Below are 26,621 nucleotides of genomic sequence, written 5' to 3'. Positions count from 1 at the left end.
TTTTGACGGACTCACGCAAACACGGAGGGCACTTGAGTAAAAGATCCTGGTGAACCCTGAACGAACTGAGTAGAAACTGCAGTGGTAAATTATGACAAATATATGCACAATATCACAACTGGAGCTGACCTACTGCAATATCCCAGCCAAAATATGACCTTTCTATCATCTTGGAGGACATGATCTTTAAGAAATTTCAGAGGGTTTTGGAATAGCCTTATCTTTTAATGCCCAGTGTCATTCGAAACCGGAGTTTTAATTCTGTTTTTGTCTGAGAACACACTTGAGAGAGTTCTTTCATTAAGTAAAAGAGGTCAGAAGTGTTTTCACTGTGTGTGTGTTTTTTTTTAACAAGAGAGGGTATTCTAGTTATTGAATGTTCTTTATAATATAACATTGCCAGATAATTGGAGCAGGCTACTGATCAGCAGAAAGTCATTCTCTCTCTGAGTTTTCCAGATCCCCCATCTATTAAACTCACAGAAAGGAGACGGGTTTGATGGGTGATGTAGCTGATTCAGTGCAATGATTCAGCGTAGCCTATGTGACTGTAAAAATGAGGGGGGAAATGACAGACTAAAAGGGTAATAAAAATGAAGGAGGGACTGAGACAGGAAAAGAGAGAAGGGAGAGCGTCTCACTTGTGCTCTCGGCGAACGAGACAGACAAGGGAGAACATTCCTGGTTGTTTTCCAGAGATAAAATTGCAGTACAGAGGAGTGGAAAGACTTAAAACACAACGCTTTAGGGGGATGAGCTCACCCATTTTCCTCTTGTAAGCCTTTGGCCCAATTTCATTTTACTCTCACAAGCGCACACACTCAAAGACAGGAGTCATGACACACGCACATTTGCAATTTTTTAACAGTAACAAACTTAGACAGGAAATCAGAGGTCTCAAATTCTGTTGCTGGATTAGATTATCAGGAAAATGGGTCTAAATACTCACACATATTTAATATTATCTGTTCATATTTGCCACCCTTTGTACTCTATGCTGTGCTTTCCTTCTTATTGCGTTAATGATGTCTGACATGCATGCAAAATAAGCCTTTTGAATTTGGAGAAAAACACTACTCAACAGATTCTTGAGCGGACAGCTTTTTGTTTAAATTGGAGCTTCAGGCTCAGCATAGCTAGGATACCCATCAGCTATGGTGATTAAAATGAGCATGGCTTCAGAACATTTTTATCCAGGGTTCTTGGAGAACAATCATGCGCTCGGCTGCCTGTGAACGGGAAACGTAATTAGAGATGTACCGGATTCGCCGATTCCGATTTTTTTTTTTTGTTAGTGTGACTTGCCAATACCGAGAAGCAGCTGAATGCAGCAGCCACTGAAGGACAGGAGAGGCTGCTGGTTAGTTCTTGGCTTTATTTGCTTTCCCTTTGTTAGCTTCCTCAAACTAGGCAAGCTCAACAGGGTGATGGAGTTTAAAGAGTTAGATTAGGTTTATTGTTCATTTTTGTCCTTATGTGTTTTAAAACTTGTGAGCTTTATATCCCCATTACTCAGTGAAAAACTTGCACACTTGACCCTGAATTCCCGCCGTCAGAGGGCCTCCGCACAGCTGCAACTTCCAGCTGCCCGCTGACTTTGTTAGCTTGCTCAAATTCTGCTGACGTGTTCATTGTTACTTGATGTACATATGTGTTTCTACCCTGTGCACGTAGCGTGCATGTTTATATTGTGTCCTTTTCAGGGTCTATTATCGCGATCAGAAGCCTGCACATGGTGTTTTATTTTGAAAATTGGCTTGATATACCATGGCCTTAGAGTGGAGATTTCCTGTCCGTCTGGATCTACTCTGACACGCCGTTCGTCAAAAACAGACTTGCTGCTATTCCCAAGGAAGCGGTTTGCCGACAAGCGGTTAGGAATCGTAAGAACGCGACACTGACTGGCAGGTCACTGGTTGGGGCAGGTCTAACCGGCCAATTCCAATTCCAGTCCCTGGTTGGGCAATCCCTAAATGTAATGACTCCAAATTTCTTCAAAATTATTCAAAAACATCCACTGGGACTCAAGGATGAATCTAAAACATTTTAGAGGACAAAGGTCAAGTTCACTGTCCCCTCAAACGTGCACTATATTGGTCGCTCATTCTCATTAGAGACGGTGATATCTCAGGAGCGCCTTGAGGACACTTCTTTAATTTTGAAACAAAGGCACACTGGAGTTTGAGGGTGAGGTTGTTTTATAATTTGGAGTGTGTTTGTGGAGGGTTGGTGGCTGTATTTGTACAAGCAGAGCTCCATCATGAGGAGAATTGTACTGTCTCATTTCACACATTTCACATGCTCATTTCACACGCATGACACAGATCCATGAGTCTGTGCAAGATGGAGCGCATCAATGTGCTGTGTAAAAACTAAATGCTGGCTAATAATGCTAATAATAATAATTATGGCTAATAATAATGCTGGCTAAAACAGCATTTGAAATAGTTGAAAAATTAAAAAAAAAACAACATTCGAAGGTCATTGTATATATTGTGACAGATGGTCATGAATCTATGTAGGGAACACACTGCAGACAAACAGATTTGTCTATCTAACCGTGTGTTTCAAAGAAAGAGCTAACCAGCGTGTTTGTAGGCTGCTTATCCATTTTAGTTTCCGTTTCTTTACAAATGCAGCTCTTACTGCATTTGTAAAGAAACCATACAACTTAGCTCAGACACAAGGAAACAAAGTCAAAACAAATCAATAAATAAATCCATTACTTCAGGCTCAGGAGGGTCTATGATACAGAAAAACACTGCAGCAACACCTTGCCCAAAGGCAGGGAAATCAAGCAATTGAATTTAACTGTGGGGAGCAGGCTGATCCACTGCTGTAATGTTAGCTAATTATCAGTATGTAGAGATTTACATGAGTTAAAAGGATAATGGTTTTGTTTGTTTGTGTGTGTGTGTGTGTGTGTGTGTGTGTGTGTGTGTGTGTGTGTGTCTGTGTCTGTGTCTGTGTCTGTGTGTGCGTGTGCACGTGTCTTGTGCTTGCAATGACACAATATTATAGCTGCAATTGAGAAAGCACTTTCTTCCAACCTCTGGGGGAAAGGACTCAGGGGAGCTGCAAGATGACTCGTGCCTCTGAAAAAGCTCTTGTTTGGGTCTCCTGAGAGGGTCCCCTTCCCTTCAGAGCTCCAAAAGCTACGGAGGATTGATCGACCACCTAAGTGATATCACAGATTGGTCGCTGAGACGACACAGACAGAGTGATGGGGGGCCATGACAGTTTAGAGAGACATGGATAAAAGAGATTTAGTTTCACCTCTTTGCCAATTGCTTCTCAATTGTTTCTCTCTCTGTCACACAAACAGAATCACGTTTTCCCCAACGAGGTAGTCCTGCATCGTTCACTGATGCACACAAAAACATGTTTAAAATCATCTCACTTCTATATAAATACACATAGGGAAGAATGATTGACGGCTCATGAAGAATAACACAACCGCAAATCACACACGCATGACTCCTCTTTGCCTCAGACTAACCACCGTGCCACCGAAACATAAGCATAAGCTGTAACGCTGTAATTATGCTCCATTTTGATTGTAGCTGTGGGCCACATCATATACGGGGCACACACACACACACACACACAGAGCTCAGATGGGTTCAAAAGCACACAGCTTAAGTTTGAAATTAAAAAAAAAAAAAAAAGCTGCAAGTTGGAAGCAATTAACCATTTTTTGTGGTGTTTACAGGCATTTATATTTACGGGCTTCAGTAATGGTGGCTAAATGAAGGATACTTAAATAAAGCTAGCATCACATTTGCTGGGCCCAAACATAGCAGGTGTCAGGTATCAGCAGGTACTGGAGAGGGAGTTTTATTCTGGAAAACAAACAAACCAGGCGTTCAGGTGGGAAAACACAGTGAACGCCTGTCTGCAACATCACTTGTCATGCTATCATTTTAGTCGAAAGATGAGAAATGTATTTGTACCAAGAGTAAAAATGTTTCTCCATTGTTCATTTAAGAAGTAACCCAAGTGATTGTGATTTCAAACGACGGCTATTTCACAGAGTACTTTAGTAAATTTGTCTTGAGCAAAGCTAATGAAGTGTTAGCATACTAGCTAGCTAAATTATGTTAGCTAACTGCCGATGTTTGAGGTTAATTTAATTTGGTTTTATGATCTATGAGGTTGTTTTGTCACTTTAGTGTAATCTGACGGTAGTAACTGAGTAGATTCTCAGGAGGCGACTGTAGGTTACCCTTCTAAAATAGAACTTCTTAGCTATAAGATACAAGTGAGCTAATCATACAACAAGAGAGAGGTGCAGACAAAGCTGAGCACCACGATAGACATGAAATAAAACAAGAGAAGTGTACAGGAGGTCCATTTTCAAAATCAAAAGAGAAAATACACAAGAAACATGGAGGAAATAAGCACATGAATACCAGAAAAACTAAAACTAAAGACACAAAAAACCAGAATAGAAACCATGAAAGAATAAGAAGGTGAAAACTGCCCAAACAGTACTTGATAATTTAAACTTCTCATCAGTGTTCACCATTATCTAATGCAGGGCCACCAGGATGATGTTTCTATGTTTGTGGGCCAACCTGGAAGTTAGCATCACCATGGGTTCCCTCAACAAAAATCACTTCAGTGATTCTTGAAATGATAGTTCAATGGTAGAGGCACGAAGCCAAGGTCAGGCTAGGAATGAAAAATGGATGCGTGATTTAAACGTCTGTAACCTTGTTTAGACACTCATGAGTAATTGCCGCATAATAATTTGAAATTATGAGAGTGTTTTACCAACATATTTTATGCTGTGGAACATAACACGAGGGAACTTGACTCTCAAAAATGCTACCCTTTTACCGTCCTTTTTTTTCATTCCATATCCGTTAAAACAAGACATTACTATCTTCAAGACCTGAGGGAGGAAGAGGAAACCTACCTTGCTCTGATATCAGCGTGTCACATGATCCGAAGCTGAGGGCCAGCAGAGTAAGGGAGGAGCAGAGGAGCCACATGGTGTCACTCCACGGAATTCACCTCAGCCACCGGCTGATGGATATAAAAAAACAGAAAAATAGAAAGTTTAAAAAAAAAAGTCAAGATTCTGTCAGCATACCACCTAGCCATCTCTCTGTCGACAGCTGCACATTATGCTTGACTTCTAAATGGAGGTTGATGTATATTTATGAGTCAGTCACAGTTGATGTGTTAATTACGTGGTAAGATGCAGACTTTGTTAGCAGCATATGAATTAACCAGAATGTCCCTCATTAAGAAGTGTAACTCTATAAAGTCTGATCATAGTCATTATCCTGTCCATCTGGGTGGCCTTTCATTAAGCAGCTGTGACGCGCTGTCATACACACACACACACACACACACACACACAAACATACACGCATGCAAATATGAAAACATGACCATATCTAGAAACATTTTTAAAGTCAAAAAGAAAACTTCTGCTGTAAACACTAACAAACTGTACATGCAAGACACCAAAGTGATGTAAACACACAAGAGTGAAAAAAATCATCATGCAGGCCGGTTGGTCCTGAGTCAGAGGAACTATGGGGCCAAAATACACAAATACATCTGGAAGCTATTCTACTGGAGTCATCGTTGTGTCGCACCAGATGCTTCCACGTGGCCCTACAACAAGCACACACACACACACACTCGCGCGCCAATTGAAATGCGTGCCACGTCTAAATAATCATCATCATCTGGCTCCACTGTCTCTCTCTCTCCCTGAGAATGCTCACTCATAAACACAATAGCAACGCCCACACTCTCACATAAACACATCCCAGCTGACCTGGACTTGCCCTCAGCATGTGTGAGGACCCCATAACTCTGCAGTGTTTACAGGTACAGCAGGGCCCTGAAGGTACGGCAAGCGAGCAGACTGTGTCTCTGTACACACACCTGTCCTGTCTGCTAGGAGAAATGACCCCCACACTCCCCCGGGGGTACATAATGTGGCAGTACTGACACAGCGTGAATAGCATCTAGCCTGACCTGGCTGCCTGTAGCATGCAAACAATGTGATACAGGACAAAGTTGCAGATTATGTTCTGGAATAACAAGGGCAGCTCGACTTGTCCTGCGTTGTGAATTATGCATTCAATTCCAAGTGTGTTTCATTGACTTGTTTTTACTTTAAAAAAGGCCAGGTTAACATTTCTGCAGCCTAAAGAGAAGACATTTGCTCTCTGATCTCCCATAATCATGCACAATTTATCTGTGTGACAGGATGAACACTTTTCATGTAAAAAAGGAAAGGCGAGCTGAAGAGCAATTGTCAAAAAAAAAAAAAATAGAAGTTTCCCCTGTACTTGGATGAGTGGAATCAAAGCCCCAGACGGCTGAGCTGAGCACTCTAAAGCTGCAGCCATTATTACAGGCTTCATGCCACATAATCACAATAATAACAAAGTTCACACAGTACATCATACATAATGCATCACAGGCTGAAGGAAAAGTTACAGCTCATTGCTATTATTATCTGGCTATAATCCAAAACAATTTAATAGGCCTCCTGATATGCGTTGCTAAGGATGTCTCTCTTTTCTCGCTGCTCTCTAGCTTCACGTCCATGCAGCTGGCTATGGTAGATAAAGGCAGGAGGAGGTTAGGCCACTGGACTCTGCCGCAGGCCTGGCCCCGAGCCTGTTAAGCAGGCCCCGGAGTGATCGGGTCGCTGAGAACGGAGCCAGTACAGGAAGGAAAACAATGATAGATTTGAAAGTCTTCCAACAGCCAAAAGCCTGAAGACGAGACACAACTGTCATTGACAATGAGAACACGACCTTGCCTCCTGGTCCTAGCGTGGAGAATTCAGAATTTTGGAGGTTCCTTCTAAGTCCAGACCAATTGCCAATTTTCTATTTCCAGCTCAGCTTTCAGTTCCAGTATTTTTCATGGCTTAAATACTTTGTGTTGTACATGGACAATGAGATTGTCTTATATAACAATGGAGGCTATTTGTGCTTAGCATCATCATCGCCACCGCTGACTGGAGGAACACCAGGCCTGTTTAGAGTTCAGTGAAATATATCCCTTCTATAGCCTGACGAGGGAATTACTTATTAGCTTTCCAGAGACAGATGATTAAATAACAGCAAGCCTACTGTTTAGGCTGCATTCATCTGTTGAAACAGGAGAACCCTGCAGAAATGTGTCAGTCATACAAGATTTTTTTTGCTGCTTTTCCAACTATCGCTCACAGCACACTGCAGCAAGATGATTGATAGACAGCTCAATTTTAGGATATCTGGTTCCAACCTCCACTGCCCTGTCTCACACATACAGAAACACACACACACACACACACACACACACACACACACACACACACACACACACACACACTTAAGAATGGTTTTGGTGCTCAGCTTTATCTTTAGGCTAGTGACCCAAAATGAACCCTTTAGAGAGAGCAGACTGTGAGTGTTCTGTGTGTGTGTGTGTGTGTGTGTGTGTGTGTGTGTGTGTGTGTGTGTGTGTGTGTCTGGGGGCTGCAGTAAAAGCTGATATGAGTGGTAACGTACAGATTCTGCATTATGTATACAATTATTGACATGCACATGTTTAAATGTAACAGATGCGAGAAGCGCAGTCAGAGATACGAGATGTATACAGAGCCGGTGCTACAACACTGAATACATTTAGAGGGCACTCAAGGTCACTGCTCGTGTCACAACATGAGAATTATGAGGGATTTTTTTTTCCCGTTAAATGTTTTACAGTCAGAAACTTCTACTTTAAAACCTGGCAGCTTTCCCCTACAGGAACTTGTGCAGCGTTTTAGGACGTGGTCTGAATAGCAATGTGAAAAACACAGGTCTAGGCTGCATGTCGAAGGCATTCAAAAGCATGAGCAAATAGGTCTATATATGTCATATGAAACAATGAATTACTCAATACCCAAAAAGCAATGAAATTCAAGCATCTATCCTGCAAGCAGGACCCATAACAAATCAACACGTGTGAGATGACAGGAAAGTAATGAGAGGAGACCAAACAAGGGGCGGGTAAGTAATGTAAATACACAGCTCAGAGCAAAAAGTGGATGATTTCAGCTAAGCTACTAGCATCAGAAGCTAGCAACAGAGGCTCCTTGACTTCTGATCAAAGCAACTCTGACAAACCATAATAACGTTAAGAGCACTGGTGATTTTTATCAAGGCAAGATCACTGCAATGGAATTGATTTTCCTCTCCGTAATCTGCAACTCGGCGTACGAATGTGTCAAATGCTGCCACCGCCCCCCTGTAGGACCTCATTCAAGGCATTTTTGCTGCCAAACTCAACACTGATTGGTACTCACATAAAACAACTGCAATTACTTCATTTCGAGGGACAGGACTGATGTTTGCTGCATTGAAGTTGCACTTCTGCTCATCCTGTTTCGGCAAGCATGGAATTCACAAAACCACTGATTGACAAATTGTCATGTAAAGTCGCGATTCTGCACTGCAGTAAAAACAGAAAAGTCTGAAAGGGTTGACTAATTCATGCCAACTGGCAACTGCTTCAAGTCCTATGGAAGGAAAACCAATGTGTCATGAACACACACACTGGCACAGACAGTGATGGCTCTTAGATTTTAATGCAGGCCTGTTAGGACAGGGAACTAGGAGTGAATTAAACTAAGTACAGACACCCTGAGGTTTTGGTAGACGCGCCAGATATCCACTGACCGGGAGCAATAGAAAGTTGACAACTGGCAGGGGCGATATCCAAACCTGAACGGCACTTAAGTGAGGCTGAGGCAAGTTTTCACTCGTCTTACATTTTCGTTCAAGGCCCTTGCTTGAATATTTGAGGATGAGAAGCAGACATGCACAGTTTCAGATGAAGGAAAAAAAGAAGGGAGTGTTAAATGCAAACAACTCTCCCTGGGCATCTGCTCAAGAATGCCTCGCAGAACTGTACACACGCTATGAACACGTTCCGTCCGTGTACACTATGACGAATGAGGCCTCCACACATGACGCGAAGTAGCTGGCTACAAGCCTTCTGCAAGAACTTCTTCTCCTCAGCTTTTTTTCCCTAATGTTCCACTACAATTACAGCTTAGAAAAAAAAGCAAAGAAGAAAAACAATAGGACACTTCAAACAGCTGGAACTGAATGCTGTAGGTGATGTCCAACAGCTGTACTGTATGTGCAGGTTCAATGACCTACTGGAGTAGAGAGGTGCTGGAATGAGCCCTGGAACCTGGAACTAAGCAAGCGTTGTTAAATGTGTGGTTCCCTGGTCTCAAAGTCAGTTGGTTTTTCTGAATGGGCTTTCAGTTAAATCAAGAACAAAGGTCTGGGGTCACACAAGCTTCATATATTTCAAGGTTTGGTTCATTAGTAAATATCACAGTCCTGAATTTTGAAGCTTTTTATGTGTCTTAACAGTTGTGAATGAGTTGCTAAATGAGTCTACAGATGTCGCGAACATCTGAACATTTGGAGCCTATCCCAGCAGCCTTCAGGCGAGAGGCGGGGTTCACCCTGGACAGGTCACTAGTCCATCACAGGACCAACACATAGAGACAGACAACCATTCACACTCACAGTCACACCTACAGTCAATTTAGAGTATCAATCAGCCTCGTCCCCTCTTGATGTCTTTGGACTGTGGGAGGAAGCTGGAGTACCAGAGAGAACCCACACAGGAACAGGGAGAACATGGAGACTCCACACAGAAAGATCCTGTGCTGGAGTCAGGACTTGAACGTGGAACCTTCTTGCTGTGAGGCAACAGTGCTGACCACTGCACCACCGTGCCGCCACTGAACCAAACATCTTTATCTAATAAACTTGTGTATGCCAGAGTGCTCATTTACAGCAATAATCTTCAAATTTCATCAGCTTTGGGTCAAGGGAACCCGCAGTGATGCTAACTTCCAGGTTGGCCTATAAAAACATGTCATGTTGTGTCAGTGTTTATGGTGCTGAGGTCATTAGAGTCATAGACCATCACCTTTGGCGGGGTGAGTTACTTCAAACATCCCTTTAGCAAAGCATCTCTTCAGGTTAGCAGAATGCTACTTCTGCCTTAAAATGAATAAGTAAATAAATAAATCATGTATACGCTGCAGAATCAAGCTGATTCATATTTTGCAGTCGAAAACTTTTGAGAGCCCCTCTGGGCTTTCTGGAGGGAAAGAGTGGGATGGTGGGGGGTGAAGCAGGCAGCAAACACGGGATAGCTGAGTAATGAGGAAAGCAGATGTGTGTGTGTGGTTTTCAAGCTTCCTTCTCAGCACTTTCTTGTCTTCCAAGGTAGATGAGGGAGGTGATATCGCCAGAAGTGCATGTTAGCAGATCCTGAATCACTCTGCTGCTGCTGCTGCTGCTGCTGCTGCTGCGTGGTGGCTTTTCCATGCCACATGGCCAGTTACAACAGCTTGGTCAGTAATGTGTTAAATAAAAACCTGGCTTGGATGGAGGGGAAAATCAGCAAATTGCCAGCAGTTACGGTTTCGAGAAATACAATGGTTGTAGTCAGTTTGCATCTCACCGACTGTTTTAAACTTTAACTTGTCGTCTCATAGGTGTCCCTTCGAAAGAGGATTTACAGTCATTTTACAGTCATCCCTTGGAAATCACGTGGTCATCTGCAGTGCGCTGTTCCCAGATTAAGTACAGAAGCCTGTTGCAACACTCCTGCAAAAGTTTGCTTTGAAAGTTTCACTTTCACAACCGCAAACAGCAGCAGCCTCTGCAGCAACGATCCCTGGCAGAACCATCTGGCAAAGCATCGCCATCACTCATCGACTCAACACATATCAGAAACATACCTTCCTTCAGTTATTGATTAAATCCACAACTTTGCGACCACATGAATTCCGTTAATAAACGCGCCTGTATCCGAGGGGCTCCGATGGAAAGAGAATTCAGTTGTAATCCTGGGAGGTTTTGGTCCCTTTAGTCTTCAGATTCCTTCAACAGAGAGAAGAGAAGAAGAAAAAAAGTTCGGGTAAAAATTAGTCCTAACTTTTCCCCTCCCCTCTATGGCTCTGTGCACTCTCCCTCCCTCACTTTTCTTCTCTCTCTTTAGCCTGTCACTCGATCTCCCATTACTTTTTTTCTCTTTATCTCCCTCCCTCCTATCTCCCTGTCTGGCTATTTTCAACACGCCTCTCTCCCAAGGCTTTTTTTGGGGGGCGGGGGGGGGGGGGGGGGGGATTCCTCGCTGACATCACCTTGTCCACAGGGCTGCAGCAGCCCAGGGCATCTCTCTTAACCCCCACCTCCTCCTCCTCCTCCTCCTCCCTTCTTCCCTGTGTGTGTGTGATTCATGCCCTACTGCCTCAGTTAAAGCGCTGTATTAAGTCAGGAAATAAGGATTATTGCGCCGGAAGAATTTACTCCATTAAAACTAATAAACGCATCATATTCTGCTTTGATTGACGGCCAAGTTCACAGCTTCCACATTGTTTTATCACGTGGGGTTTTATGGAATCCAATCCATAAAGAGGCCTCAGATGCCGCCTCTGACCATTCAGAAACACTGGACTTAATAGCCACATAAATCCCCCCTACCCACACCCCCTTTATTGTGAGTAAGTAAATAGCTCAGCAGGCCAATAGATATGGCTTCAGCTTTTGATTTATGTTGTTACTCCCCTCCTGGATAGGTAGTTACCGAGGGGTGCTCACACCTTCAAGATATTTATTTGCATCCTCTGGGGAGAAGGCCACCCCTCTACCAGGCCATTATCTTTCACTTTCTCATTAGCTTTAACCTCCACCGTGGAAAAGGAACAACACGTAAACGAAATGAGAAGAGGACAACAGCTTGCTTTGAACGAGGAGGAGCAAGAAGATTCAACGACTTTTGCAGCTGTCAACCTTCTGAACAGCATGTTCACCCGGATGTGAACTCAACTGGCTACTGACAGTGGACGTGTGTGTGTGAGTGTGCGTGCGTGTGTGCGCGCACACGGGGGGGTTCCAAAATAAAATTCATCATCACCTTATTTGAGATGTAAGCACTATTCAATACATTGCTGAATATATAGCATTAAAACAGTATTTACTGGCAAAACTATTAAAGTAATGTGATGATATGAGGAAGTACTGGATGTTAGGAAGGGAATGAACGTGGGGGCGAGTTCATCAGTTTAGGTCTGGTTCGGAACGGATGCAATTTGTATCTGTAAAAAAGGAGAAATGGGAGCGGTATATGCAGTATGGAATAAAAAGAGGATGACGTAGAGATAAGAGAGGATGAGTGGGTGTGAATATGAATGAGGTAGGAAGGTAAATGGAGTGGAAGAGAAGGGGACAAACTGAAGATTTGTGGCGAGCAATTAACGTCATTGAAGGAACACACGACTTTAGGAGAAACAGGCTTGTTTGCCGTCCTCCTCATCCTCCTCTCTGTTGGTGCTTTGAGGAGCTGAGACTCAAAGAGGCCAGTTGACTGCTTGTTAGCTTAGCACAATTCATGCGAGCGATTGGGCAGGGAGGCGGCACGGTGGTCAGCACTGTCGCCTCACAGCAAGAAGGTTCCAGGTTCCAGTCCCGGCTCCAGCACAGGATCTTTCTGGGTGGAGTCTCCATGTTCTCCCTGTTCCTGTGTGGGTTCTCTCTGGTACTCCAGCTTCCTCCCACAGTCCAAAGACATCAAGAGGGGACGAGGCTGATTGATACTCTAAATTGACTGTAGGTGTGACTGTGAGTGTGAATGGTTGTCTGTCTCTGTATGTTGGCCCTGTGATGGACTGGTGACCTGTCCAGGGGGAACCCGCTTCTTGCCCGTAGCTTGCTGGGATAGGCTCCAGCCCACCCCACCCCCCCATGACCCTTAACAGGAATAAGCGGAAGAAAATGGATGGATGGATGGATTGGGCAGGTTAGCATACCTCTGTCAAGAGTCCTTAAATACAGTTTTTTTTAAATAATTTTTTTAAATGGCCTATGCCTGCATTCATATGACCAGGGGCGTGCAAAACATACATGATGAAATCATTTCACACTTCAAGGCTTAATTTCAGTTACTTGGAACTACTTTCTGGAGTGGACACAGTGATTTGACGCAGGATTGTTGAGGGTTACTTTTGGTCAACAGAGATATTTAATCTCATCTAGATATTTAATCTCATCTATTTGAGCCAGAATGCACAGAGGACAAACTTTAGCTTTTGACAGAGGCATAACCAACCTGCCTCTTTCATACCATTCATTGTGCTGAGCTAACTAGCAGTCTCAGCTCCCTCGTGTGCACACAGAGGGGAGAAAGGTTTCTATTTTCCTTTCTTTCTCTGGAGAGGATGGCAAATAAACTTAACCCCCCCCCCCCAAAAAAAAATGGTGTTAAAACTGCACCCGTCAGTAGCATATAGTTGTAGTTTTGCTAGCTGCACGCCTGCGAAGGTTCAGTAGTAATGTCAATTTAATACAGTAGCTGGTTCATCAGTCCTTTCACTCCTGACTGGGATCTCTCAATACAGATGGTCCCAACATTTTGGACCATCATCATCATCTGCCTTCACAAAAGGTTGAATCCTATTGATTTAAGCGCTTCAGAAAAACAAAACAAAAAACCAAAAAACAACAAATAACTTGCAAAGCTGCTCCCTTGTTTTGCTTTGTGTTGTGCAGCGAGAGCACCGGTGTCAAGAGAGAAAACAGCTCTTGGATACATAATTCCTGCACACATTTGAAATCGTACACACAGATTTGCATTTATGCCCATGGTATTGTAATCTATACTCCTCCCAATCTGTAAATACATGTTGTACCTTTTAATTTGCATTACTTTCTCACAACCTCCACTGGAGGATAAAACTCCAGGATGATAAAATTGAATTTTGTGTGTGTGTGTGTGTGTGTGTGTGTGTGTGTGTGTGTGTGGACCCACATATCAAAAAAAGAAACCATTGGAGTATCAATCAATAATCAAGCTTTTTTTTTTTTAAATTAGCCGAGTATCAATTCTAAGCAAAGTGCAGATACGTTGTAAAAAAAAAAGGGAAGGCGCATTAGGTGTGTTTTCTCATCAATTAATTTGGAAATGATAAAATAAGCTAGGGGCTGCACGGTGGTGCAGTGGTCAGCACTGTCGCCTCACAGAAAGAAGGTTCCAGGTTCGAGCCCCAGCTCCAGCACAGGATCTTTCTGTGTGAGTCTCCATGTTCTCCCTGTTCCTGCGTGGGTTCTCTCTGGTACTCCAGCTTCCTCCCACAGTCCAAAGACATCAAGAGGGGACGAGGCTGATTGATACTCTAAATTGACTGTAGGTGTGACTGTGAGTGTGAATGGTTGTCTGTCTCTATGTGTTGGTCCTGTGATGGACTGACGACCTGTCCAGGGTGAACCCCGCCTCTCGCCCGTAGCTGCTGGGATAGGCTCCACCCCCCCCGCGACCCTTACTAGTAAGGAATAAGCGGAAGACGACGATGGATGGATAGAAAATAAGCTAGGTCATACCGCCACAAGATGGCAGTATAGGTGACATTACCTCTAGCTGTTGCTGCAACAAACAGGTTAAGCGGTTTTGGCCTGCCTTTTTTTTTTTTACATTTACTCATTGTCCCCAAAAAGCAGGCAAACACCATGTTAGCTAAGCATTATACCTTCAATCAGCCTTTTCTGAAAGCGATGGAATCCCGAGTGTTTCCTGTGGCTGCTCCTTCACGCGGCTCAATGGTGTACTGCAGATATTAATCTTAAAAGAATTTAAGAAACTGCAAATTTATTCAGCAACCCACATAAAATCTCCTGTGATCCACTCTTTGGGAGTGAGGGTGATAAAACAGATTAAGCAGACTTTAGCAGACGCCTTTCCAGATGTTATTTTTCAGACGAGGTTCCCTCTGTCAGTGTTTTTGTCTTTGTAGTGTTCGCTTCAAAACATACATACAAAAAGTACCTCTTCCTTCAAATATACTCTGAGTGTTTGTGTGTGTTTCAGAAGATGAAAAAAGAGAAACGACTGAAAGATCCAATCATCTTGAAGATATCTATTAAATATGAAAGAATGCATTTTCAGAGGCCTCCTGAGAGCATCACACGGTAACACGTTTGTCTTCTCTTCCAATTCTCCATAGCTCTTCAATGCAAAAAAGGAAATTAGGCCATGGAGCAGCATGTGACTGCAGTTTCAATGAGAATTGATGTGAACGCTCCAGCTCTCATGGATGTGAGCCATTCATGTTCCGCCCTGGTGGGACTAAATTATGATGACAACCCTGAGAAACATGATCATAAATGCTTCATCATTAAAACGTGAAACAAAACCAAAAAAAAAAATACCCCAAACAATAAAACAAAGTAAAAGATTGCCGTGAAGGATCGGCAAGTGAGATATCATCGTAAAACGCAGGGCCTTGGGTGAGGGACGGGTTCCCATTGGATTGGGCTCGTCTCAAATCAGCGTCTGGGCTGCTGTTAAGCAAATTAATGGGGCCCGCAAGGCTTCTGAATATGTTTAGAGCGTTTTAAAGGATGAGTGTGTGCTTGTGCGTGATGGTGCGATCCATTACAACCACACAGAATGTGCGAGGTGTGTGGGTTCGGCCAGGTTCCACCCCTTAGTGGAAGAGAATGTCTAAAAAGGAGAATCAATGAGCTAGTCAGGCAGCTTCGCGTGGCGGTCTGAAATGGGTCCGTGATTTACGAGAAGGCAAGGCCTTACTGGAACCAGCCTTATTCTGTCAGCAGGCTAAGTTTACCTCGCTGCTCAACCTCAGCTCTGCTCTGCCCTTGTTTTAAACACATATGTTCGACACTTAATAGAAGACCTATTCTGAATTAAATAGGTCTTCCCAATTTATGGAGCCATTAACGCAGGGAGCCCCCTCAGAATTCTCATTACTGCTGAGGTTTCTCACTTTCTGCTGCAAACTAACTTAAGAAAACCAACATTCCCCCCCCCTTTTTTTTTTTGCTGTGACAGGAAGGGTTGACACCTGTTCCAAAGTCCTCTGGGGGGGTAATTCATGACCAGATTCTCCAGCACAGGTGGGTACGGACAACTCATTCACCAACAGCTCTTTAAAATAAATTCCCTCCTCACCCTCTGGAGTTCTGGGCTTTATTGTCTGTTTTTACCCTTAATAGAACTTAAAAACTTATCAATATATAAATACAAATATGGATTTTTTTTTCTGCACAATATTACCTTTGTCACCTGAAAAATAAAACGACTGAGCAATTGACACCCATCCCCCAATCGACGTTGAGGGATTTCTGTGTTTGCACGCGTGGCCGTGAGGTAAATGATTCGACTCGTAACAACAAAAAGAACCGTGCGTATATTTAACTTTCACCATTGTGAACCAGGCGCAAGACCTCAGGACGTTTGCAACTGTTGCAACTGGTGAAAAAAAAAAAAAAAAAAGGTTTTAGCAGAGCGGTCAGGACATTTGCAGCTGCTTGTGTTTATTTCTATTTTAACACAAACCATAAGTTCACCAAGTGGCGTCTGTGCCTAAAACTAGCCGGACGTTAACCACAGCATTGTCACAACTATCTCAATATATTGCATTTAAATTTAAATTTAAATTTAAGAATATATTCAAGCCTCCCCCACAACCAAAGTCTTTTCCATCTCTCCAGTCCCTCATCTCCATTCTTGCCCACCTCCCCCTGCATCTTACTCTCCACTCCCTCTCCTCCTCCATCCAGTGCAGTTGTAATATAAGCAGTTGACCCCCCCACCCCCACAACATCCCCGCATACACTCTTTCTCTCCCTCAGTAACTATGTGAAGCACAGGGAGAGGATGGATCCTGGCAGTGTCTTTATTGGCTCAGTTATTTCCACTGCATGCTCCCACGCTCCCCTAAGAGGATGAGGGATGGGGGAGCAAGGGAGCTGTGAAAGAGGGGAGGTGACGGTATGGGTGAGGCGGGCGCCGTTAAGGTTTGTTGGGGTAAAAGAGACTGACATAGATGAAAAAAAGAAGCATACTTTTATTTATCTTTTTTTGCTTTCACCTTAAGAGTCGTAGTCAGTGAACCTTTAAACAATCATGGGGAAAGTCACACACACACACACACACACACACACACGCAGCAGAGGAAAGGATCCAGTGAGTGCACGCTGCATTTTCAATGCAGACTCAAGAGTGGATTCTATTTCAAGCACGAGTGCCGATATGAATCAGTCAATCAATAAGGAAAAGGATAGCAGCAAATGCTTCTACTGAGCCTTAACACAGTCCAGCACACACTGAATTAGTGTGAGGGACTCTTGTTTTTAGAAGCCAGATACACAGGTGTGTGCTCATAAATTGTTTTAATTCCTATCCTAAACCACGGCTTGTATTGACTGGTAATGTAACCAAGGTTTCTATCAATAAAACGGTGTGTGTGTGTGTGTGTGTGTGTGTGTGTGTGTGTGCGTGCGTGTGCGTGTGTGTTTGCTGCTCCGCATTATTGCTGCAATAAGACACGGAATAAAGTTAAAACGCCAACACTGCACTGAAACACTCCCAGTGCTGCAGCAAACCAGCCTCTTAAGTTACAACATGGCCTCACACCACTTTAAAGCTGGAGCTAGACGCTGTATTATGGTATGGAGGTGTGTGTGTATGTGTGTGTGTGGGGGGGGGGGGGCACACAAAATAGAGCGCAATAAAACATAGGCTGGGGGATTCATAAAGATTGTTACTAAGGGAGAAGATGTGGAACGCAGAAGAAGGATAAAGTGTAAGCAGATTAAGCCTGCCACATCATTGGCCATGATGACCATGTGGAGCTTATTTGGCCAACTGACACATATTCCAACAACAGCACTTCATTTTTTTCCCCCTCCTCTCTGTCCTCTCATTTTTTCCATCCAGAAATTAAAAAAAAAAAAAAGTCCGAAGGGCAAAGGATGGTGGAGATGGGTCTGTGGAATATGCTGACACAGGCTAATTAGAAAGAGGGAGCGAGATACAAAGAGACGTACACAGAAGTAGTACAGAGCAGCGAGGGAGAAATACAGTTGGGCTGCAGCAGTATTTTTCCATTCCAGCTTGGAAAGAGTTGATGTACTCCACTCACTTGGAGCCAGGAAGCTTGTGTGGTCACATGATCACCAGGACATGGTTACCAGACGTTTATGGGAGCTCACTGCTTCCAGTTATTTGGACGCAGACACAATCAGGTTTTCCAAACATGCTGCACAGAAACTTCAAAGTCTCACGGCCTGTGTGCCAAATGTATTTTCCACATTTAATGTTGAACAGACAGCTTCCTTGTTCACATTATTCCCCGTGTCACGGTCCCTACAGTGACTCCAGCATTCTCTCTTATGTGTTCAGTGCTTCCCTTTCCCTTGGGGGGGTTCCTGTGTTCCCCAGCTTGTTTTGTCTCTGTCTGTGTAGCTGAGTGTGGCGCTGTTGCTACTCAAAGCTTCTTGATGGTTCCATTCACATCACCAGCTCAACTCAAACGCCTGCAACTCATCATCTCTGCAGTCACTCTTACCCCGGTCATTGCCTCAGCAAGTGCAGCCCCACGGGCTGATGAAGTCCAGCCCACTTACTAACTTCGCCCATTCATTCTCCGCGTTGTACACACTAACAAAGGCTACACGAAACACACACACTAACAAGACTACACGAAAAGTTCAGTATAAAGTTGTCTCTTTGAGACCGATGCCTACCAAAGTCTGGGGGTTCATCAGCCAAGAGACCGGCTGCTAATAAACCATATTCCCTTTGCATTTAGTTAAGAACTTACCGGCAATGACGCTTAACCTAATTGTCTCAAACTAGAGACTTAGTAAACAGCATTGTGAGGTTCTGAGTTAATCAAAACATTAGAGAGTTAGCAGTTATTTTTTTGTTAAATTTTTTTAACCCAGCACATGAAAGACAGTGTTGGTTTGTATACCAACTCTGATCCGTCAAGCCTGGCCTGCTCTCTGGGATTTGTTGGCAACACGAGGAAAGAAATCTATGGTGCTGGTCTACTACCCTTTGTGGTCAATAATGAGGGAGCAGATACCTTTGTAGTTGCTGACTGGGGCAGAACTTTTTACCCTTGTGTTTGCCTTCTCCCTGACAAAACGGCTAATTCACTCCGTATGACCAACGGTATGTCCTCAACTCCCCCTGGTCATCCATCTCCCAGCGTAACTCATCCTGTAGTGTTCTCCAAGGCAGATGTGTGTCCATGTGGCCCGATGAGTCATGTCCTAATAAAACCCTGTGCATAATGATGAATATGTCTTGCTGCAAGCATGACAAACATCATTAAACTTTAAAAGGCAGTGGTTGGGCCGGCCTACAGAAAGCAGATTGCTGGTAGGACCGTTTTTGCAAGTTTGCATCTCCCATGTGCCACAATCCCAATTTCACGTTTCATCTGGAAGACTTTTGTTTGGTTGTGCAATGCAGGTTTTGTTTTTTTTAAATGGAGACTGATCTGCAAGTCTAGTTTGAATTTAGTTTTAACTCAATTGGAGAAGAGTAGGGAAAAGGACAGGATGAGGCGCATGAATGGACTGATCAATGAATGGGAGTCAAATACTGTACGACACCCAGGAAACTGAAGTTGAGACTCAGGATGGAGGTTCCCTGTCGTTCCTGTGATGGAAAGAGGAGACAAAGATGTACATGATTAAAATACCTGCCTGAGCGTCACTGGGCAAATACCCAAATAAACACAAGGAAAGCATGCAGACTCAGCCCATAAAGGACCTTCTTACTGCAAGACAGCAGCGCTAACCACCACCGAGAGGAGAAGAGGGTTCGGGGGTAGAGTTTTTGAGCCAGAACAAGAATTTGCTGTAGCACAAAGTAGCACCACCAGGACTACAGACGCATCCTTCGCCATTTCACCCGTACTGTTTTCCTATTTCTGAAGAAACTAATTTCAGGGGATTGGATTAATCATCCCTGTTGTTAATTCAAAGTCACTATAATGGAGAAGGAGCACAAAGCAAATATCTTTTTGCCAATAATGTTGCAGCTGGTGCGGAACCTTTTGTTCTGCCAGGTTTTCTCTTTTTCTGGAAAGCATGCAATTGTTTTGAAGTTGTTTGCTGAGTTTCTGGCCAAACAAACTTTCTTGTATTTACTATTGCAGATGTGCGAAGGAGCCAAGCAGCAATGAACACCCCCCACCACCAAAAAAAAAAACAAAAACTTTTCACTTTGTTCTCTAAGTAATGTAGTTAGTTCAAGAGCTGGAGACAGGCGAAGACTCCTTTGGCCTAATTGCCTAGGGTCTGCATGACCATGCAATCTGCTTAAAAATGCAAAACTGCACTTTAAGAGATTACAAAGACGTACCTGGAATGAATATTACCAGTTAGTGTCATCAAAGATTTCCCTGTCTGTGTATCAACTCAGACAGCGTAGCCATGAAGTACGTGTTTGTGTGCGCATATCATATTAGGCTGCAGGCTGGGGATGAGGGAACACACACTGATGCCTACTAATATATACACACTCCAGGAGCTGCCCCACGAGCGCACACACAGACTCGAGGAGACTTTCTGCTGCACATACATACACGCTTACATAAAAAGACACTCAAAGTGTGAATACCACAATCAATACGAGCAATACACTTAATGTGTTTCTCCGCTCCTTCTGTCACGTGTCCGTCTGTTCTACTGCACAGACTCCATTAACCCAGTCAGAACCCAAACCGCTTCTTTTATGACCCCAAAAACTCTCCTGTGAAACTCATCGGGTCAATCGATCAATGCGAAGGATCTTGGGTTGAATCATGACGGAGGCACAAACAAGTGCTGTTCTTTCAAAACTGCCTCAACTCTGGTGAAAAAAAAAAAGAAAACATTAAAACGACCTTTTTCCTGATTGAGATTTCAAAATCTTATTAATAGCAGAAGGTAGTAGTCACACAGCAGACCCCGGGAAGAATAGCTGCTGCTAAGGCAGTAGCTAATGGGGATCCAAATAAATAAACAAATAAACAAATGTCCAGCCCGTGTTGTATTGATGCTTGTGAAGATCATTCAGAGAAAAATATATTTGATGACTTCTTAAATGTTTGCTGAACATGAACTTCCCATTAGCTTACAGGTGCAGCATGAGACCCAGAGGAGGAGGTGGAGGCCGACCCAACACCTACCTGGTCAGCCAAGGCAGCGTCACGACTCCCATCAGCCAGATCAGGTCTCTTCACACCCAGGTGGCCTGCTGCCCTTCTCTCCTGGTGGCCTGAGAGCCAGCAGACTCCTGTGGACATGTGACTGAAGCCCCTTTGACCCCTGGACCCGAGCAATGTTCACAACCTTAATAAAGTATTTGCAGTGTAAAGGATATGCATGTGTGAAAGATGTACTCACTCTTAAGTAACCTATAAAGTAAATGAATGATCATTTAAAATGTTATTACTTCTACATGGTAAATAATGCCATCTTTATAAGCATGGACGCCGCAGGGAGTTGAACCCCATTCCAGTTGTATGGAAGTACCTCTACCGGTGTCTTTTGCTTTTTTTACGGCATTCGGGGAAAGAAAACCTTCATTGCAACAGCATTTGATGTTGATCTACAAATGTATATCATTATATCACAGTCACTCACAAGTGAGTTCAAAGTAAAGTATGTATTTTGCTAATAAATCTCATGTAAATGTATCAACATGCTGTTGCAATGAAGGGGAAAAGAACCCCTGGAGTGCTAGAGGAGAATATTTTAGAGGAGTGAGTCACTGATGTTTTAATGTGTTTGTTGGCTTTAAATAAAAAGACTAAAACTAAAGCCAAAAGTCCTATTTAGCACTTCCCATTTACTACTTGTCATTGTGCTAAGCTAACTAGCGGTGAGCTGCTCTCTGAGGGTCTCTCATGCAGCAGAGATGAAAGAGGTATGCCTGTCGTCTTTTCTGCCATTAGGACGAAGGACATTAAGTGCCTTTACCAAATTGTAAATGACCCTTGCCATAGTAACACACACACACTTAACCCTTGCCATAGTAACACACATACACACACACTTGCCTGAAGAGACCTGCTCCACCAAGGCAACCTTTTTTCAGTTGGACCACCTTGGTCTCCTTGCATCTGTCTCATGGACATGACGGAAAGGCAGCAGGACCCTGACGTTGCCTGACCACACCCCCAGGCATGACCTTGCTGCCACCTGAGGAGAAGAGAGGGACAAGGCGGCGGGGGTGGGGGTGGGGGTGGGGGGCTCTCACGCTTGACAGGGAAAATAAAAGGGGATCATCATTCAGCATTATCACCTCATTAAAACATCATTCTAAAGCGCCCGTCCATCACATCTAAACATTTGTTTTGGGTTTACCTGAGACGTCTTTGCTCCTGCACCTGTCCTGACCTCTCCTCTCTCCACCCAGAGCTGGGTTGTGGTACCAGTGACCTCTGGGTCTGTGAGGGACTGGATCCTGCTGGCTTGCTGTCTACCGCTGCAGGTTAACAGCAGAGACCAGCAATCTCACCAGAATCTTCATCCCGTCACCGTCGCTCAGGTGAACCTTCACGAATAACACGTTCAACATTACTGATCAAAGCAAACACTTGACTTTGATTACATTCACCATGACAGGAACTTCTCCTGTCAAGTACAGAGTCGTGTACATCACACATTTCCTGTAGCCGTCACAATATTCTGTTTACTTACGCCATCTCTGCACCACAGCTCGCGGCGCTCCTGGGGAAAGTGGCCAGCAACAGGCACATACTTCACACCTTAAAAAAACAAAACATAATTACTAATTAAATTAACTCATCCATGAAAAATACTTTCTGTTCTGCAAAAGCTTTAAAACAACCATTTACAAAGTTTTCTTCTTGATACAGAAAGCTAACCGAACAGAAATACATCATTCAGTACCACTAAATTTGAGGCATTCATACCCACGCGTGCAGCCACACGCTGAAACTCCTGACGCAGAGTTTCCTGGTCAGCCACATCAGCATTGAGTCGAGGAGGAAAGTCAAGGACAACGACCTAAAAAAAAAAACAACAACAGATGAAATTAAACTCTCCATAATACCTATTAATAAATAATCTCTCTTTTAAAATGTATACAACCAATCAAATTTAACTCTAAATTATAATACTACAATAAATATGGCATAAAAAACAGTCAACGTACGTTCCCCCAGCGACTGCCGACACTGGTCAGGAGCTTGAGGAAGTCAGCTCCTGCCTCGCTGACGGTCCTGCTCCTCGTGAGATTGTTGCTGGGAGCCAGGAGACAGACCACCTCGGGTGAGCGGGGCACCACAGCATGGAGGACCTCGGTCCTCAGCTCAGCTGCGCTGGCCCCTGGTGTTGACATCACCCCAACTGTCAGTCGTCCCTCTGGCATCCTCACGAAACCATCCACGATTCCTCGCAGGTGGGAGTCTCCGACAATCAGCGCAAACTGGAACAAAAAGGAAAAAAAGAATTCATTGGGGAAAAAAAAAAGAACACAATCTTTTTCATTTTGAATCATTCGATCTAAATTCCACATGACGTTCTACCTTCTTGTCTGGAGTCTCCGCTGGAACGACCAGCTTGTGGCTTTTTCCAGTCAGTGCAGAAATTGGCCATTTCCACACTGCATGCCGGTAACCAGTACCATAGCCTGATGACAAAAGAAAAAAATACAGTCTTAAACCAGAGGTTCATCACAAACCACAACTTGTACGAACAGGGACACTAAAATACAGACTCTAACAAAGTAATGTTACTTATAATTACTGGGTACATACATGCACCATGGTGGAGGCGGGGCTCCTGGGGTTCCCAGTCAACTGTCCTCCAGGTTGTAGCTGGAGCGCGATGGCCACGTCCACGGGGCATCTAGAAGAAGGAGCATGACGGCCAAGTGACCCATACAATCACAAAATCCTTGTTGATGCACTTTCACACACAGCCAGAACAAAGCAGCAACAAGAAGCTACACTAGAATCATCTTCAATCCAGTCAATCAACGTTAACCTGCATTTTGACACTTTTTTTTTTTTAAACTACAGATAATCACACTTGTAATTCTGGCTTAACTCACAAATCACTTGAGACTATCAACACATCATAATATGTGAAAATTATGGATTTTTTTTTTTAACCAAATTTGCCAACGCTGTTGCTGGGATGCATCTTCTCAAGTCAATCGATAGCAAAAAGGGACAAACAAAAGCCTGAAAATCACCTGTTATTTCATGTGATTTTACATGATGTTGAAAAAATGGAAAAAAAATAACCCACTTCTAACAAGATGACGGGCATGCTCTTACCTGTAGATTTTGGTCAACTGAATGTATATTCAGTCAATAAGGAAAAAAACAACATCTTCCGGCATATTGGCGCTTACAGAAGAGCAGAGGATGTCACACAAGACACACAACATTTGCACTGAGACTCTCCACCAGCACCTGAAAATATTCTCTTCAGCAAACACTCCCTGTCCCTGGTTCACTGCACATGTATCCATGCACCGCGATGCCTTCACCGACACCAAATGAATGCTGGTTTCCAGATCACTTGCTGCTAAATCATAACCACAAAAGCTAACAGACCCACAACAACCCCAGATCGCCATCAACTTGTATCAAATGTATTACCTTACGGCGACATTCTTCTCAGGTGTCTGATCCTGAACTTTGTAAGACAAAGTCGAGCGGTGTTCCTCTTCTTTTAAATCAAGACAGTTAACATCTGTCCTCCTCACAGCCCGACAATAAGAGCTGAGACTGACACGGACTAGCTAGTTAGCTTAGCGAAGGTTAGCATAGCCTCCGTGTAGCCCGCCCGGCTTCCAACATCTGTAGCTTCCCTTCATGTGTGCTAAAGTTTGAATGCATTTCAGGATCTGTGTTTGTCCAGGAAAAATTCCTGTCATCCACTCTCACAAAGCTGGCATTAATTAATAGTCCTCTTCTAATCAGTAAAGGTTTTGATTTACAAGGCCCTGTTTAATTTGAGGGCGCTGAGTCAGTAAAGTAGAGCAGCTCTCAATGTGTCTGATTCAAAAATTACATGAATGCTTAACTTCAGCCTTAATTAATGACTAATTTTGAATCCTCGTAAATGAGGACAAAAAAAAAATAATTTAAGAGGAAAGTATTTTTGAGTGTTAATGAAGGCCTGCTGACATCCAACCACTGGCTCTGGGTATCTATCCTCTGGTTTGCTGAGGACAGCAATTAAATCTGGATTTACCACATAAGAAAAAAATAATACCTTTAAAGGGTTCAATAGGCGGAGAACTCTTGGGTTATGAAATGACAAGTTATGGAGGTCTAACCGTCCAATGAGGTACAAGATTGTCACAGGCTTCTCAATTGGGTACCCACTCACCTGTCTGAGAGTATTTGGTGGTGAAATGAAGTAGAAGTCTTAAAGAAGCAGTACCCAAAGTGGCAGAATCCAACCAGGGTTGAAATGGAGACTGTGGATTAAATTCAGAGTTTATATAGAGCAGGGAAATTCAAAAGTAAACAACTGAAGTAGGAGCCAATGGTTATCAATCATCCCTGGCAGTTTCCGGCGAAAGGGGCGTGGCTTACCTCCAGTGGGCGGGGTTTCACAACTATGACAGGAAGTATTCGTTTAAAGGAAAACAAAAGGAGTTCAATGGAATAATTTTTTTCAAAATAAAAGATTCCTCAATGACCTGCATTCTGCAGAACAACAAAGTACAGAGAATGATTGATTGAGGACCGTTACAAAAGAAAAGCATGTAGAATTAACGAATTAAATTTCTAATTCAATTTTTTTTTTAAAATCTATTCAATATGACGATCTTTTCCACTGACTGGATCCCTCTCTGAAACATCTGTTTACACGGGATCAATAAACAGAGAGATGTGTGTTAAAATGAAATGAACATTAAATTGATCTTAAAAATTTATGTTAAGCTTTGTGGTGCCATACCACATAAACAGACATAACAGTAAATCAAAGTTACCACAAAAGACATTTTTCTAAGAGCCCCTGCTCACACACTCCTTTATGCTGGCTACTGGGAACTTTTCCAGGAGAAGAAATTGTTATTTACTATTTTGTTAATGGCCTTCTTCCAACTAGACAAGTTAATATCTCAGACCAGGGAAGAATTCACAGGGTCGCACGTTTTAGTTTTGGTCATCGACAAATGTTTTGTTGTGCTTGCTGAAATTACAGCTGAGCTTTTCAGGTGCCAAATCATAGCACCCAGTCAGGGAAGTAGGCTAAGACTCTACCTGCTATAATATTCCTGATAAAATATAGTTTTTATCAAAATAAATTAAAGTACAACACTGTATGCCAGATTGAAGTACTCTTCTTTAATTTCTCAATATGCATGGGGGACCCTTCAAAAAGGCTCCAAACTTATTGAAAAATCAGCGAATTATTAATGAGAAATTTCCAAACAAAGAAAAAAACTAATGTAGCATGGAACTTGTTCATGAGAATCACATGACAAGAATCGTGTGGGTGAAAATCACCTGAAGTTAGTGATCCGGGGTTAAGCACAGGTTTTGAAAAAAATGCCTTGACGACTCCTCCTAGAAATATTCAAGAAAGTCCATTGGTTGTATGACAGCAACCCTACAGGAAGCCCACCATTTTGAATTTTTCTGTACTTTAGAACTCCTCCTGGGGTCGTTACAGGTCTACCTGTGAGGTCGTGGGGATGTTGCTGGGTTACATGAACTGAACGATCAAACGAGATGAACCCCAACACACACACACACACAGACACACACACACACCACGTGCGCAGGT

General features: G+C 43.3%; 2 protein-coding genes across 7 annotated transcripts in view; both read right to left on the bottom strand.

The window, feature by feature from the left end:
• Nucleotides 1-10,996, bottom strand: part of col16a1 (collagen, type XVI, alpha 1) — a 72,516-nt gene extending 61,520 nt beyond the window's left edge. For all 6 annotated transcript variants that reach the window (XM_086192842.1, XM_086192847.1, XM_086192845.1 and 3 more), the window contains exons 1-2: nt 10,781-10,996; nt 4,922-5,031 (exon numbers count right to left, since the gene is read on the bottom strand). In XM_086192842.1, coding sequence (XP_086048968.1) covers nt 4,922-4,997 — 76 coding nt within the window. In that variant the 5' untranslated portion in view covers nt 4,998-5,031; nt 10,781-10,996. The remainder of the gene's footprint in view (nt 1-4,921; nt 5,032-10,780) is intronic.
• Nucleotides 10,997-22,320: 11,324 nt separating this feature from the next.
• LOC147240968 (uncharacterized) lies at nt 22,321-25,277 on the bottom strand. Its single transcript, XM_086194346.1, has 7 exons — nt 25,212-25,277; nt 23,624-23,714; nt 23,393-23,496; nt 23,020-23,292; nt 22,778-22,871; nt 22,542-22,609; nt 22,321-22,395 (listed from the first exon to the last, which is right to left on the bottom strand). Exons 2-7 carry the CDS (start codon nt 23,712-23,714, stop codon nt 22,321-22,323), a joined length of 705 nt encoding a protein of 234 aa, XP_086050472.1. The 5' UTR covers nt 25,212-25,277.
• Between the last annotated feature and the right edge of the window lie 1,344 nt (nt 25,278-26,621).

This window comes from Aulostomus chinensis, chromosome 22 (assembly GCF_037954235.1).
Source record: "Aulostomus chinensis isolate RoL2024-O1b breed Wild chromosome 22, RoL_Achi_v1.0, whole genome shotgun sequence".
Taxonomy (NCBI): Eukaryota; Metazoa; Chordata; class Actinopteri; order Syngnathiformes; family Aulostomidae; genus Aulostomus; species Aulostomus chinensis.
Note: the sequence above shows the minus strand (reverse complement) of the source record. Positions and strands in the feature narration are given on the sequence as shown.